At 31.9% G+C, this 15,296-nt stretch overlaps 1 protein-coding gene across 2 annotated transcripts in view; it reads right to left on the bottom strand.

The window, feature by feature from the left end:
- LOC145265583 (meiosis inhibitor protein 1-like) overlaps positions 1-15,296 on the bottom strand; it is a 768,286-nt gene that overhangs the window by 3,482 nt on the left and 749,508 nt on the right. For both annotated transcript variants that reach the window (XM_080121585.1, XM_080121586.1), the window contains 2 exons: positions 9,743-9,849; positions 4,838-4,975 (listed from right to left, as the gene is read on the bottom strand). In XM_080121585.1, the coding sequence (XP_079977711.1) occupies positions 4,838-4,975; positions 9,743-9,849 (245 nt within the window). The remainder of the gene's footprint in view (positions 1-4,837; positions 4,976-9,742; positions 9,850-15,296) is intronic.

Below are 15,296 nucleotides of genomic sequence, written 5' to 3'. Positions count from 1 at the left end.
AAACATACAGTTTATGTTGTTTATGAGAATAAATATTGAATTTGCGTGAAAATATACAATTTATTGTGTTTATCAGAATAAATGTTGAATTTGTGTGAAAATATACAGTTTATGCTGTCTATTAGAATAAATGTTTAATTTATTTGTGAAAATATACAATTTATGATGAATATGAATGAAATTTATGATGAATTGGAATATATGTTTAATTTATTTGTGAATATATACAGTTTAATGTGTTTATTAGAATAAATGTTTAATTTATTTGTGAAAATATACAGTTTATGCTGTTTATTAGAATAAATGTTTAATTTATTTGTGAAAATATATACAGTTTAAGGTGTTTATTAGAATAAATGTTCAATTTTTGTGAAAATGTACATTAATGTTGTTTCTGTAAATACATGCTGAATATGTGGAAATGATATTGCTTCTTAGAATACATGTTGAATGTGTTAAATTATTAAGTTTGTGTTGATAATCAGAATGCATGTTTAATAACATTTATTGGTTATAGTCAGCTAACATACTTCCTAACTTCTAGTATAGCACAAATAGCGCAAATCAGTTCACTTTTACTGTTCTTCAGCATTTCTGTTTTTAAGCGATTTATTGGAATAACATATAAGAAATAGGCCACATTGAAAAGTATACAATAAAAATTAACAAAATTAAGCAAATAAAAATAACACAGTTAGTTTTTATCTTTACTTTTAATTATAAAATTTTAAAAGTTTTTATTTTATTTGAAATTTTATCAGAAATATACTTATGAAATTATAAAAATAAAAGTGTTTTTTTTTTAATTTTAAAAATAAGTTTTTCTATTTGAAGTTTTTTATTTATTTTATTTTATAATAAATATTTATTAAATTATAAAAATAAAATTATTGAAATCAAAATAATAAAATTGCACACATCATAAAAAAAAATCCTATCCAATACATAATATTCCCCAAATAGTTTTTAAATATTTTAAAAAGTGGTTTAAGTAAATATTTTTCTAAGAAAGAGCACAAAAATGTTTTCAATAATTCTTCAGAAATAAATAAAAACTAATTTCAATAATTCTTAATTGAATTAATATTGAAAAAAACTTTTCAATTATTATTAAATAAGAAACAAAGATCAGAAAAATGTAATAAAACAAGTGAAGCATGCATGTCTGTCGAATGTTTTTGTGAGACATACAAACATACATACATTTAAACAGACAGGTGAGATTTATATTATAGATTTGACTGTAAGTAATGATTTAAAAAGTTTTTAAAAAATTACTTGTGCCCCACCACTGAGAATCGAAACCAAAACATTTAGCTTATGATTTACTTTTTCCTTTGATATTAATGCCTGAGCTATGAGGACATGTTTGCTGCAATGCTAAAAATTTAAACATATAACAATAACTATTACGTTACGCATGCATATTTTTAATGCTGTTGTTCGACTTTCGCCTGGCAAATTCCATTATTTTAATTTTCACATTTTGCACTGATTTTCCTCGGCTAAAACCCAAATATAAAGTTTTGCATGAGTTCTATTCGATATTAAGTTTAATGTCTGACAGAGAAGTTTGGTAGTCAAAATTTTTTTAAACAAATATATATACGCATACATAAATATATATAGAAAGAGGTTTGTGTTTACGATAACCTTTTTATGCAAATATTATGCAAGTATAAATCACGTAGAATATCTGCATAAATATAATTATACGTAATAGTTCACTAAAGATGATCATTCCATAAGAAAATGGAAAAAATAGAGAATTAATTAAAATTAACGTTTAAAAGAATATGAAAATTAGCTAGATCTTTTGCAGATGAATGCAATTCCACGACCCATATAACAAAGTAGTATTTCCTTTTTAAATAAATAGAAAAAAGAGTTTTTAATATGAATATAAATGCACACAAAAACAAGTGAAGCATGCATGGTCCCCCATGAGTGCACAGTGAACGGGGCATAAAAAAAATGACTAAGTTCAGCAATTGCCCCCCCCCCTTCCATTTAGCCTCAAAAAGTCTCCAAGGGAGTCAAATCCTGGTGAAAATGAAAAAAGTGGTGCAGTTTTACGCCTTAACATATGTAAATTTAAGTTCTGCACCATGCCAAAAAAAAAAATGACTAAGTTCATCATCCCCCCCTCTCCATTTAGTCCCCAAAGTCTTAACATATTTAAATTTGAGTTCAGCACCATGCAAAACTGTTAAATAGACATTACACAGAAAATTTTGGACAAATATGGTAAAATAGTCCCAAAAATGGAGTCTTTTTATTAGCCCTAAAAGAGCCCCTGGGGCACACTCAAGAGTTATTGTAAAGTATAGGCAAACAAAATTATATAGAAATCAATTAGTTACAACTTTTCAGAAAGTTTTATAAAAATCCAAGGCATCAATTTTTTTAATAAGCACGAAAGTGTCAATTTTAGCCATTTTAACGTGAAAGGCACCCCTAGGGAGACAACCGAAGTTTTCCCGGAAAATCCATTCTGTTACGTTTTTACTCATATCATGTTCAATGTTTGTGCAAAATTTAAAAAAATTCCAAGGCATACTTATTGAGAAAAGCGTGGACAGATGAATGGATGAGGATGAATTTACAGGTCCACCCTCCTTTTGTCGGGGGACCAAAAATAGTATGCACAGAATATAACCGTGAGAGAAAAAGGTGAAGGAACTGATTTGCTCTGTCACCGCTTCCAGTAGCACTACGCTAGAAGTTAGGAAGTACGTTAGCTAACTATAACCCATTTATTGATTGTGAATGATGTGTGAGTGCATATTGATAGGGAGGAAAATTTACTGAATTATGTGCTTGTAGACATGGCATTTGCTATGAAACTGAGTTCATGAGAATGTGTTTCACAAAGTCTGAGTCATAGGTATGTGTGTATATGTGTTGCAATATTTTGGACTTGTAATGGGGTATGATCCCACACAGTTGGACGATTCTATTTATAAACGATGCTGCTAGGAACTGACGAATCAAATTAATTCATGTTCTGCTACCAACCAATCAGAAACCAGAATTGCTTCATAAATATTAAACCTTTTCTGGAGCAATTTCACATGTTTTTTTTTTCTGTCTCGACACGGTAAGAATATTTTGCTCTGTGGAACTGTCTACTGCAAACAAGTCACCTCTCAGGACTTGTATGTAACAACGAACTATCGGAAACTGTTCTGTCTACTGCAAACCAGTTACCTCTCAAGACTTGTTTAAAACAATGAACCATCTGAAACTAAACATGGCTTACACTTCTAGAATATGTATGTCTGTGTAAAAAAACATGTGCTTGTGTCTAAGTGCACACTTGTCAGTGAAATGCTTATCTAAGCAACCCTAGACCAAAGTCTAGGGTGTGCCACTGTCAAGGCCAAAAAAAAAAATTAAAAAATAATAACCAATTACCAATGCTGCTTAGCGTCAAAGATATCTCATGTCTGAAATCTGAAATCGTCCTCAAGTGGCAGGTCTGTAATTGTATTGACAAAGGGAAGTAATGCTACAAATTGACCATCTGCTATAACCATGGTTAAATTAACTTTGGTGTGGAAATTGTATGCTTTAATGTCTTCAGCCATTTCTAGTTTGTTGAATATTTGTTTGTTTGGTTTTTTGGCTTGTCAACTCCTTATGCGTGATTTAATGCTGTATTATGGTGGATAAAAGTTAAATGTTAGTAATCTTTCAGAGGAATCTTTCAACTATATAACTTTTGTTACTCTTAGAAATTAAAAAAAATATTTTGGTCAATCTTGTTGAACATTTACTTTTAGATTATTTCCTTGGTAGTGTCTCAGTCAGATGAGTTTTCTTAATAAATTGCAACTGGAAACATTCAAGCTTACAAGAAAAGACGACATGATTCCATTTCCATTTGATGAAAATTGGTTTTCTTTTTTTTATTGCAGACCATCTACTAGGTGGCCAGTTGTGTACAAATCCCAAGAGCGATAGGAGCTTTCTATCATATCTGAAAGTGACACAATGTTCAATGAGCAAGATCGGAGATGCGCCATTGTACAACTCATACTCTCTACCAATCCAAGTTATGACAAAAGGACCATTGTCAGTACCCTTAAAATGCAAATCTGGATAACAGGGGCGTGCATAGGGTGATGAAAAAGTTTCTGGCCATGGTTATGGTCTTTGGTGTGGTTTCAAGCTAGGGCCACAGCATGCCACCTTACATTTTCAAAGTTGGCTTGAAAATCAACACCAACCTGTACTAAAGAATATGGTGATCCCTTAATGCAATCAGGTGGCCACTGGCAGACCCTGAGTGTGGTAGCAGGACTCAGCATCGGCCCACAAATCCAAAGAGCTTGGCTTCAAAAGGAGTGCGACAACTTTGTAACCTTCTCCAACTAGCTCCCTCCTCCCCTGACCTGAAGCTGCTGGACTACTTTGTTTGGTCATACGTCAAAAACATCACCAACATGACCTCCCATAACACAGCAAGCCAGCCCTATTGCCGCCATCCACTGAGTATTCGCCAAGCTCCTGCTGGTGCTTGTGGAAAAAGCATGCTCCCAGTTCTGAACTCATATTGAGGAGGCAGTGATTGAGGCTGAAGGCGGCTACATTGAATAGATGTCAGCTCTACTAAATAAGCAAATTACCTCAATTGATTTTTTTCATTAAATGTTTTAAAATAAAGCTGTAGTGTTGTTTTCTTTAGGGTGACAAATTTATTGTTCCGCTCTGTATGTATATCCTCAGCTGGAGAAGCAGCAAATATTTTGAGTGAATACAAATGTTTCGGACAATTTATAAGAAGGTAAAAAAAAAAAAAAAAACTTTAAGAGGAATAAATTTTTCGACTTACTTTTTGCACAAGATTCTTTAGGGTTGTTGTCTGAAGATCACAGGTACTTGATCGAATATTTCCAGAAGCAGAAAGCGTCTCCATCATTTTCTCCAGATGACACTGCATTAATTTGGGACCATCTTTATGCTCTAAAAACTTGTATACAAATAGGCGAGACTTTAAAAGTCATGAAATTTAATAAAAGTCATTAAAAAATCAAATTATAAAAAATTATTTAAAAGTCATAAAATTTAATAAAAGTCATGAAATTTAATAAATGTCATTAAAAAAAATAATTTAAATGTTATGAAATTTTATAAAAGTCATTAAAATGTCACAAAATTTAATAAATATCATTTAAATGTCATGAAAAAAAATCAGAAAATTTTTATTAAGTCATTTAAAAGTCATGGAATTTAATATGAATGTTAAAAGGTGAAAAACACTAAATTGTTTTTTTTTTTTTTACTAGGTAGAATTAAAATTCTCACAATATTTGCTTAATTTGCCAATTCTAAATGATTTTTGCCAAAGTTAAGGTGACAAACCACACATAACTGTAAGATCGCAAGTTCACCTTATTATCTCCAACTGCTTAGCAGCAAATTTATGTATATCACTAGGAGTTTGGCTTTGGAAATGAACAGTTTTACGTCCACCTGATAATCTTTTTGTTAGAACACAGTATAATATCTTTTCTGATATTATACTTCATATTTACTGCTTTCGTTGAATGAAAAACAAGATACTTCTAGTATGAGACTACTTTTACATATGGTAATAATGTTTATATGTTTCTTGTTGGATTTTTTTAGTAATGGAAAAAGCAACTAGGTTAAGATTATGATAAGGGTTAGGCATAATTTAAGGTTAGGATTAAAAAAAGTTTGCTTTTTTAGGTGCAACAATATCCACATTCTGCACTTTGTATTCATGCATCACTACGAATATTGGTCAGTTACTGTCTTTTGTTTGCACAGCTTGCAAGCATGATTACATGTTGTGCAATATATATATATATATATATATATATATATATATATATATATACTAGCATTTCAGCCTGGCGTTGCCCGGGTGTTTGGAGGTGTATGTTGAGCAAAAAACAAAAAACAAAAACCGGTCAATTTTTAAAACTTTGACCCCTATTATGACCCCTTAACATTTATTGTTTTGGGCTCAAATCAAGTTATTAAGTTAGATCCATGTCCAAGAAACCGATATCTAAAACTTCAAGTGTTTAGACCCAAAATTGTTGGAGGAGTTTGGTAGGGTTCTCAAAGGTCAAATCGTTGAACTTTGACCCCTTAACAGCCAAATTTCTGTCCGAAAACCGATCACAAAGATTTTTACAAATCTCAGTACCCTGTATATCAAATTTCAAGCCTGTAGACTTTAAACTGACATAGTTATTGCTTAGGGAAATGTACACACACAGAGACGCGTTTACTTTTATACATACATATATATATATATATATATATATTGAAAAGGAAGAAGATCGACTAAAAGGGGGAGAAAGAGAAAAGAAAGGGGGAACGGTGAAGAAACTTGAAGAAGGTTGGAGGTTACATCGGCCGAAACGTTGTTAAAATAACACTCAAGATGAGAACAGTAGTCAGAATCATCCAAATAATACGAATTATCAATCCTCATGTTAAAAGATACACCTGAAGAAGGTTGGAGGTTACATCTACCGAAACATGGTGAAAATAACACTCAAGATGGGGACAGTAGTCCAAATAATCCAAATAATAAAATAATACAAATAATACGCATACATTTTAGTTGAATTTTTAGTTTTTTTTGGTGGCATACTATGTAAAATTTCTTTCAAGTCCAATAATCTTTAATCAATTTAAAATAACAATGTTCATTTCCGGCATTACAAGTAATTTTTCTTTTTTCCTGATTCTTTTTATTAGAATAGAATTCTGTTAACAATCATAGCATTACTTCTTTTTTGTGTTTTGACATTTTGCTTTAAGATTATTCTGTAATTTAGAAACCACTGGGGTTTTTTGTTTTTCTGGTTTGTAGTGTTTGTACTGTAATTCTATTCTAACCATTTTTAGATGATATTTTTGGACAAATGTTTTTTGCACATCATCAGCGTTATTGAACCATGAAGGTTTTCAGACATGAAATGTTTTGTAAAATTGCTTACTTTTCGTTTCTTGTTTATAAAATCAGATAAGATGCGTCTTTTCGCTACTTATCAAGGGTGAAAATTACTCGAGGATAAGAGTTAATGAGATGCACAGACTGTCAGTTGAATGATGAATATTCCGGGAGGATATATGCATACATATATACAGATATATCTATACACACATATATACACACATAGATATACATACGCACACACGTATATATACATACATATATATATATATATATACACACATACATAGATATACATACACACATGTATATATAGGCATACATATATACACACATATGCATACATACATACACACACATGCATACATATATATACATATACAGACACATACACACACATGCATATATATAGACATACATATATACAGACACATACATACACACACATGCATATATATAGACACACACACATATACATACATATATACATATACATATATACATACACATACATACATATGCACATACATACATATGCACATACACACACACACAGACACATACGCACACACAAACACATACATATATATAAATTTGTATGTTATTACAAGCATGCTTCGAGTGAATTATTTTCAGGGTTATAGATGGTATAAATAGCTTAAAAACGATATTGTTGTAAAATTGTTATATTTTGATATTTCGAGCAGTCCTCTACTCTTTGTGACAAAATGTAGCGAAATGAATTAGAATGAAAAACGGTGAGAATACTAGAAATGTTTATTTTGCGGCAGCCTTCATTCCTTGCGATAACGTTCATGATAGTTCACGCGAAATCTCACAACACTTTAACAAAGAAAATCGTAGTCTTTATGAAATGTTATAAAACTTCGATCCAAACGGTATCAACCTAAAAAAAAAACAACTGATTTCAATCTATATATATAATAACACTAAGTATAAAGACAACGTTCTTCTTTGTCAAACCGTCACGAGATTTCGTGTGAACTATCATGGCAAGGAATGAATGCTGCTCAAAGATACAATTTCTAGTATTATCAACGTTTTTTCATTTCGCTACATTTTGTTAGGAGGACCGCTGGAAATATCAAAATGAAACATAACAAATTAACAAGAACAACATTTTTATGCTACTTACACCACCTAAAATACTAAAATTTCATAGGAGTACAGACTGTATGATTTTGTAAACATAAATCCAAATAAATATTAGTATCAATATTTCTAAGACAATCCCAAGCAGATGAAGAAAGCTCAAAACGCCTAAAAAACTTAAAAAAAAAAAAAATACAATTGTTTGTTTCCTTTGTCGTAAAATAAATTTTGTTGTAATTCTACAGAATTTAATTCCAAATTTCAATACACACACGCATATATATATAAAAAAAAGTACATAGCAAGCATACCCGGTGAACCAAGTGCAAGTGAAATACAAACGATTGCACTGAAAGGGACGGCTAGAATCCTGAAAAGATCTCTTGGTTGGACTCACTAAAATAGGGGTAAATGTCAGACATCTGGTTGGATGTCCCATCCCCTAGAAGAAAAAGTTTAAGAAAAATGAAAAAAAAAGAAGAGAAATAAAAAGCAGCAAAGCAGGTTCCTTCAGTCTTAGACAGACTATGGATACCCATGAAGGGTTGCTTGCGCTTGAAATTTTTGTGGCAGGAGGTGCGCAATCTCCAACCACACCTCTCCTGAGATAACACTGTTAAATACCAGTGGCAAGTGAAGTACAGGACGACTGGAAACAAATGTCGAGATAGGCGGAGAGCACATACAGCGCCTAGAATTCCCAAATGGTCACCCATTTGATACTAACCAGGGTCAATGTTGCTTAACTTCGTGATCTGAGGAGAACTGGTGTGTCAACGCTATTATGCCATATATATATATATATATATATATATATATATATATATATATATAGTAAGTAGTAAGTTATTAAAATATATATGGCAATTAAGCTCCACAGAATATTCCGCATTTCATTCTTGTGAGAATTCATCAGCCTGATGAATTCTCACAAAAATGAAATGCGGAATATTCTGTGTAGCTTAACTGCCATATATATTTACATAACTTACTACCTAGTTCTATCTATGTATTCAGCACTTGAAGTAAATACTGAAAATGTATGCATAAAATTATATCTTCGTATATTAATTTATGTGATTAAATGAAGTAGTCATATATATATATATGATGATAAGCATAATGGAAATAGGATTCCGACGAAATAGAGAAATAAAAAGGAACAAACCGAGTTGTGTGTTCATGAACGTTTCGTCTTTATGTCGAGACTTCTGGATGAATTAATCATTCATCCAGAGGAAGTCTCGATATACATAACTCGGTTTGTCCCTTTTTATTTCTCTCTCTCTCTCTCTCTCTCTCTATATATATATATATATATATATATATATATAATTTAATTAATATCCAAAATATTTGATGAACAGAAAATACCAGTCCCTACTTACGATGTCCCATGCAGGTAGAGTTAGACACAAGGCTGATTTTTAATGTGGGCAAATCCAAATTCACCCCAAAAGAACTATTTTAGATTATAATAAGAAATAAAGATTGCCTTAGTCTAAAAAAAAAACATTCTTTCACTGGATGAGGACAGAAAAGATGGAGGTGCAGTATCAGAACAGATACTACACCATTCTCATAATCAAAAGGTCCAGGAAACCCAAACTCAAGTAAATCAGCTAGTATAAATATATAAATATGGATAGAATTGATAATTACATAAAAAGTAGAAGTAAAAAATACCTTAATAATCAGTTGTAAGAAAGAATCTGGAAGGGCAGAGATGCTCTTTGCTTGCATTAATGTTTCAATCAACACATGATTCCAAGGCTGGAGCAGGATTTTTTGCTCTGCAAGAAAAACGTTTCAATTGTCATTTTTTTTAAAAACATTGAATATCTATAATATAAAGCTCTGTGTGTGTGTGTGTGTGTGTGTGTGTGTGTGTGGTCATGAATAGGCTCCTATATGGTTGACTATTTTAAAAAACTGATTACATATAATGATAGAAGATGTATCGAGACACAGGAATGGGTATGTTTGATCTGGCAGAACGGTGATTCATTAAAATTGTGGGGTCTGCATTCGCGCCTGGTCCCAAAATTATGGAAATAAAAAATTTAAAAATAAAAAAAAACGTTTACAAGTGTTTTTGATATAGATGTACATAAGAATACTTTGATAAGTATGTTTCAACTTAAATAGGGATGGTATAATAAAATTGTGGGGTCTGCGTTCGCGCCTGGCCTCCATAGAATGGAAATAGGCATAAACTTTAATAAAGACTTTTCATATCTATCTGCGTAAGTATACTTTGATAATTATGTTTCAGTTTGAAGAAATATGGTATAATAAAATTATGGAGTGTTCGTTTGCGCCTGACCTCCATAGAATGGAAATATGTCACAAAGTTAAAAAAAATTAATATTGAATAAAGTTCAATTTTATAAAAAATAATATTGAATAAAGTTAATTTTTAAGAAATAAATATTGAATAAAATCCAATTTTTAAAAAATTAATATTTAATAAAATTCAATTAAAAAAAAAATTAATATTGAATAAAGTTCATTTTTAAAAATAATTAATCTATATATATAAAAGGCAAAACGCACGTGAGAGTTTTTGTATATCCAACAAAGGCTTTTTTCACTGGGGTTCCGGGGGGTGAGGGGAGGGTTTACTATCGTTTAGAAGTGTTTATATACCCCCTAATATAATAATATCTAGGATTTGCGAACGCGCGTCGCATCTAGATTTATTTATGTGGACTTTTACATGATTTTTGCTATTTCGGCCCGGATCGTGTTGATTCGGCTTTTTTGTATAAAAGCGAAACTAATGTGAAACTAAGGCATGATTCTCGGCCTACGGGCCACGTCCAAAAAGCAAATGAACGTTTGGTCAATGTCAATTTTCACCATCATATCAGACAATTGTTTTCATTTGAACATTCCCCTAATAAAGGGAGAGCTGGTTTCCCCCAACACGTTGGGCAAATAAAACCAGACAAAGTTGTGTAAAAAAAAAACAAACTCAAAAGAACTATCCCGCAGTTAAAATTAAGTGCTGAATTTCATTACCTTTGACCTAATTAGATTCGCCGTGCACCTACCATTGATAAACGTTAAATTGAAATTAATTTCAGTTACTTTGCTTTCGTGGGCGAGCGGGTAACTTACAAAGTTTTTCGCCTCATCATTTCAGGTTCGATCCTACCTACCTACCAAAACTATTTATTTTATTTTATTTTTTTTTATTTTACTTTTTCTTCTTTTTACATCAAGTAAGCTGGGGGTTTTTTTCCCGATTTTTTAAAAGAAGTTTAACATAGGATTTGGATCTAACCCCCTCTCCAACACACACACACACACACACACCTACAAAAACTTTTTTTTTCACTGTTTTTTGCTTTGTTTTTGTTCGTTTTTTTAATATTTATTTTCGAACCTTTCCTACCAAAACTTTTTCTTTTTTGATCTACCCCCCACCCCCAACACACACACCTACAAACACCCGGGCAAAGCCAGGTACCTCCGCTAGTCTCTTATATAAATCTCAAACATCTGTTTATGGGTATGTATGTACGTTTCACTATAACTTTTGACACACGCAACTACCACTGACAAAATTAATATCATTTGAAAGCTCAATCTCTCGGCCAAATAATATCCAAAAATTGGCCAAAAACATTCATTCTTTCACCATCAACGGGGCCGTTTTTTACAAGGAGGGGTAAGTTTTTTGTCAACATTTTTGCAAGTCATTCAAGTCTCGCGTGAACGACACAAGATAAAACAGGTTATTTTAAATGCATGTGACGTCACGACCATGGTGGGCGCGTTAATAAGATCGTTTGCTTTTTTTACCACCTTTTCCTCTTGCGTGTTACAGGTTCAAGTCTGCCTATTACTCCTAGTTTCTTTTTTGCACTCACACGGGTACTCGTTGCTAAAGTACAATTTAAAAAAAATTAATATTGAATAAAGTACATTTTTTTAAAAAATTAATCTAGAAATATAAAAGCGAAAATGTATGTATGTGTGTATGTATGTATGTGTGTTCGCTTTTTCTGTATGTCTACAAAAAGCTTTTTTCAGAGAAGCGGTCGCTCGCCTAACAACTTTTTAAAACTTTTTATATCACATGTAAATCGTAATATCTCAGAGTTGTCAATGGAGCTCGCCTGTCTATTTAATTTGCTCGACTTCGGGAAGATAAATATTCAACAGTTTTCGCTCGCCGCATGTGGATTAAGCCTTTTCCTATAATTAATTCTGGTGGCATTTTTCCGGTTTCTCCTACCTCCACGTTCCGCAGTAAATGAAATGCTACTCCGCAGTCAACAGTTGACCTCATTAAGTTATTAAAACGTGCACCTGCCAAATCTAAGTAATTAAATAAATTCAAACGTGTTTCCATTGGTATGTCGCGGTGGTGCAATGGTTAACGTCGCATGCTTTTTTTCACACTTTAATTTACAATTTTGCCTCAAGGGTTCCAGTTCGATCCTCATACTTACCTACCAAAACATTTTTTTTTATTTTAACCCCCCCCCCGGAGTTTTCATTTACCCAAAACCACACACACCTCCAAACACCCGGGCAACGCCGAGTACCCCTTGCTAGTACTGAATAAAGTACAATGTTTTCAAAATTAATCTATATATATAAAATTAATCTATATATATAAAAGCAAAAATGTGTGTGTGTTTGTATGTCTCGCAAAACTTTCGACACAAGCCATGGATTTTTGCCAGATAGGTATCATTTTCAAACTGGAACCTTCGCCCGACAAATATCGAAAAATTGGCCCAAAACATTAATTCCTTAACCCTAAACTAGCCATTTTTGTACAGGCAGGGGTAGCCAAAAACCGTCCTCTCATGACAAGATGGCTCTATGCATGCGTATATGACGTCAGAACATGAATTAGTTGAAATATTAAAAAAAAAACGACCTAATTTCGTCAACGTCCTCTTAGCTCAGTTCATTAGAGCACGGTATCATTATCTAAAGGTTGTGAGTTCGAATCGTGGTGTGAGATGTTTTTTTTTTCGATTTTTAAAGGTTTAATATTGAAACAGGGTTATTTAAGCCATTTTTCATGTTCTATGTTTTTTTTTGTTTTTATTTTTCGGATTTTTTTAAATAAGTTTTAACGTTCGTTTTTCTGGGGTTATTTTTTTCCATCACATTCGCGTTTTCTTTTTTGTTTTTGTTTTTCCGATTTTAAGAAATTTTAACATCGTCCATTTGCCTTACGTTAGTTTTTTTTTTTTTCTCGATTTTTTTAAGTTTTAACATTTTTTTTTAATAATATTTAAACAGGGTGATTACTTTGCTTATTCTTTTGTTTTGATTTACCCCCCCCCCCCTTTGCCCAAGCACACACACCTCTAAACACCCGGGCAACGCCGAATACCCCCCCGCTAGTATTGAATCAAGTACAATTTTAAAAAAAAATTAATATTGTTCAGTTTTTAAAAAATTAATATTGAATAAATTTCAATTTCTGTATGAATCACAGTGTTATTTTCTTGTCTTCTTTTAAATATAATTTAAAAATTTTTCTAAAACTTTAAAAGAAAAAAGCTATCATTCACTATCAATGTCTAACATTTTTAGTATGTCTCAATTGTGACAAAGTGTATGGCGTCATTTTCAACCGAAGTGGTCTGCTTACTGGCGATCGTAGCTCAACCCTTTCCTGATCTTCATAAGTAATCTTCCAAATGATATTATTAAATGATGACCCATCAGCAAAAACAAAAAAACAAAAAACAACATAGATCCTTATTTGAGCTGTCCTCAAACAAGGACACAGAATTAATATGGATTAATGTATAGTTCACACTGACATATTCTGGGTCATTTGAGCCATCCATAACTATAAACGTGTGAATTTCGCTCATAAATGTCCATAGGTATCAATGAGAATGTTTGGATTTTCCTTCTCTATGGAAACACAAAGACTTCATAATAGACACAACAAGAAAACAGGATAATAATCGGTTTTATACAAGCAATAAAAGAGTTAGGTTGGTCTCTTTTATGGCATATCAACCTTTCATAGGTTATTGAATGTCGAAATATAATACTTATTGCAAACAATTGTTGTGCAAGAAGAAATGGAAGTAAAGAAGTCAGAAATCTGAACAGGTAAAATATATTTACAGTTAAAGTGCCTGCTAAATCATAAAACTTGAATCGTCGTTATATATATATATATACTAGCAAAAGTACCCGTCGTTGACTGGGTTCAAAAACAGCCTACAGAAAATGGACTCTGATTTATGAAATTATGATAGGTTATGAAAAGGAAGGGTTGTAAAGAGATAGTTTCGAATTTGGGGGTATCAAAACCAAAGTAAAATATGATGAAAGTAAAAATAAAATAGATAAACCCCATAATTTATTATACCATATCTGTTCACACTGAAACACTTATCACAATATTCTGTGGATCTATATTAAAAAACCTTGTTAAACTTTGTGACATATTTCCATTCTATGGAGGTCAGGTACAAACGAACACCCCATAATTTTATTATACCATATTTCTTCAAACTGAAACATAATTATCAAAGTATACTTATGCAGATAGAGATGAAAAATCTTTATTAAAGTTTGTGTTTATTCCCATTCTATGGAGGCCAGGCGCGAATGCAGACCCCACAATTTTATTATACTATCCCTATTTAAGTTAAAACATACTTATCAAAGTATTATTATGTACATCTATATCAAAAACACTTGTAAACGTTTTTTTTTAATTTTTAAATTTTTTATTTCCATAATTTGTGGACCAGGCGCGTACGCAGACCCCACAATTTTAATGAAACATCATTATGCCAGATCAAACATACCCATTCCTGTGTCTCGATACATCTTCTATCATTATATGTGATCAGTTTTCTATAATAGTCAACCATATAGGAGCCTATTCGTGACCAGAGACACACACACACACGTTCAGCTTTATATTAAAGAAGATATATATATATATATATAATTGTTTTTATATCAAAATATATCTCTACAATTATATAAATGCAACTTTGTATGTGTGTGTGAGAGAGTTCGTTCCTTATAGACTCCAAAATGGCTGAAATGATTTTCTTTAAAATTTCCAGAACACTAGTATATAAGTCTGGGAGTGATCTTAGTTAAGTTTTGTCTCGGAATACTCCCGATAATTACTGATAATCAAAACCGCTATTCTAATTTATCTATCATCGGTAAAGCCATTTTTTTCCATGTTGTTGCTTAGCAACAATGATAGAAAAACGGGCCGTGA

The sequence above is a fragment of the Euprymna scolopes genome, chromosome 40 (assembly GCF_053919585.1).
Source record: "Euprymna scolopes isolate OS-2025 chromosome 40, ASM5391958v1, whole genome shotgun sequence".
In the NCBI taxonomy this organism is placed as follows: domain Eukaryota; kingdom Metazoa; phylum Mollusca; class Cephalopoda; order Sepiida; family Sepiolidae; genus Euprymna; species Euprymna scolopes.
The sequence above is the reverse complement of the archived record's forward strand: the minus strand, read 5'-3'. Positions and strand labels throughout refer to the sequence as shown.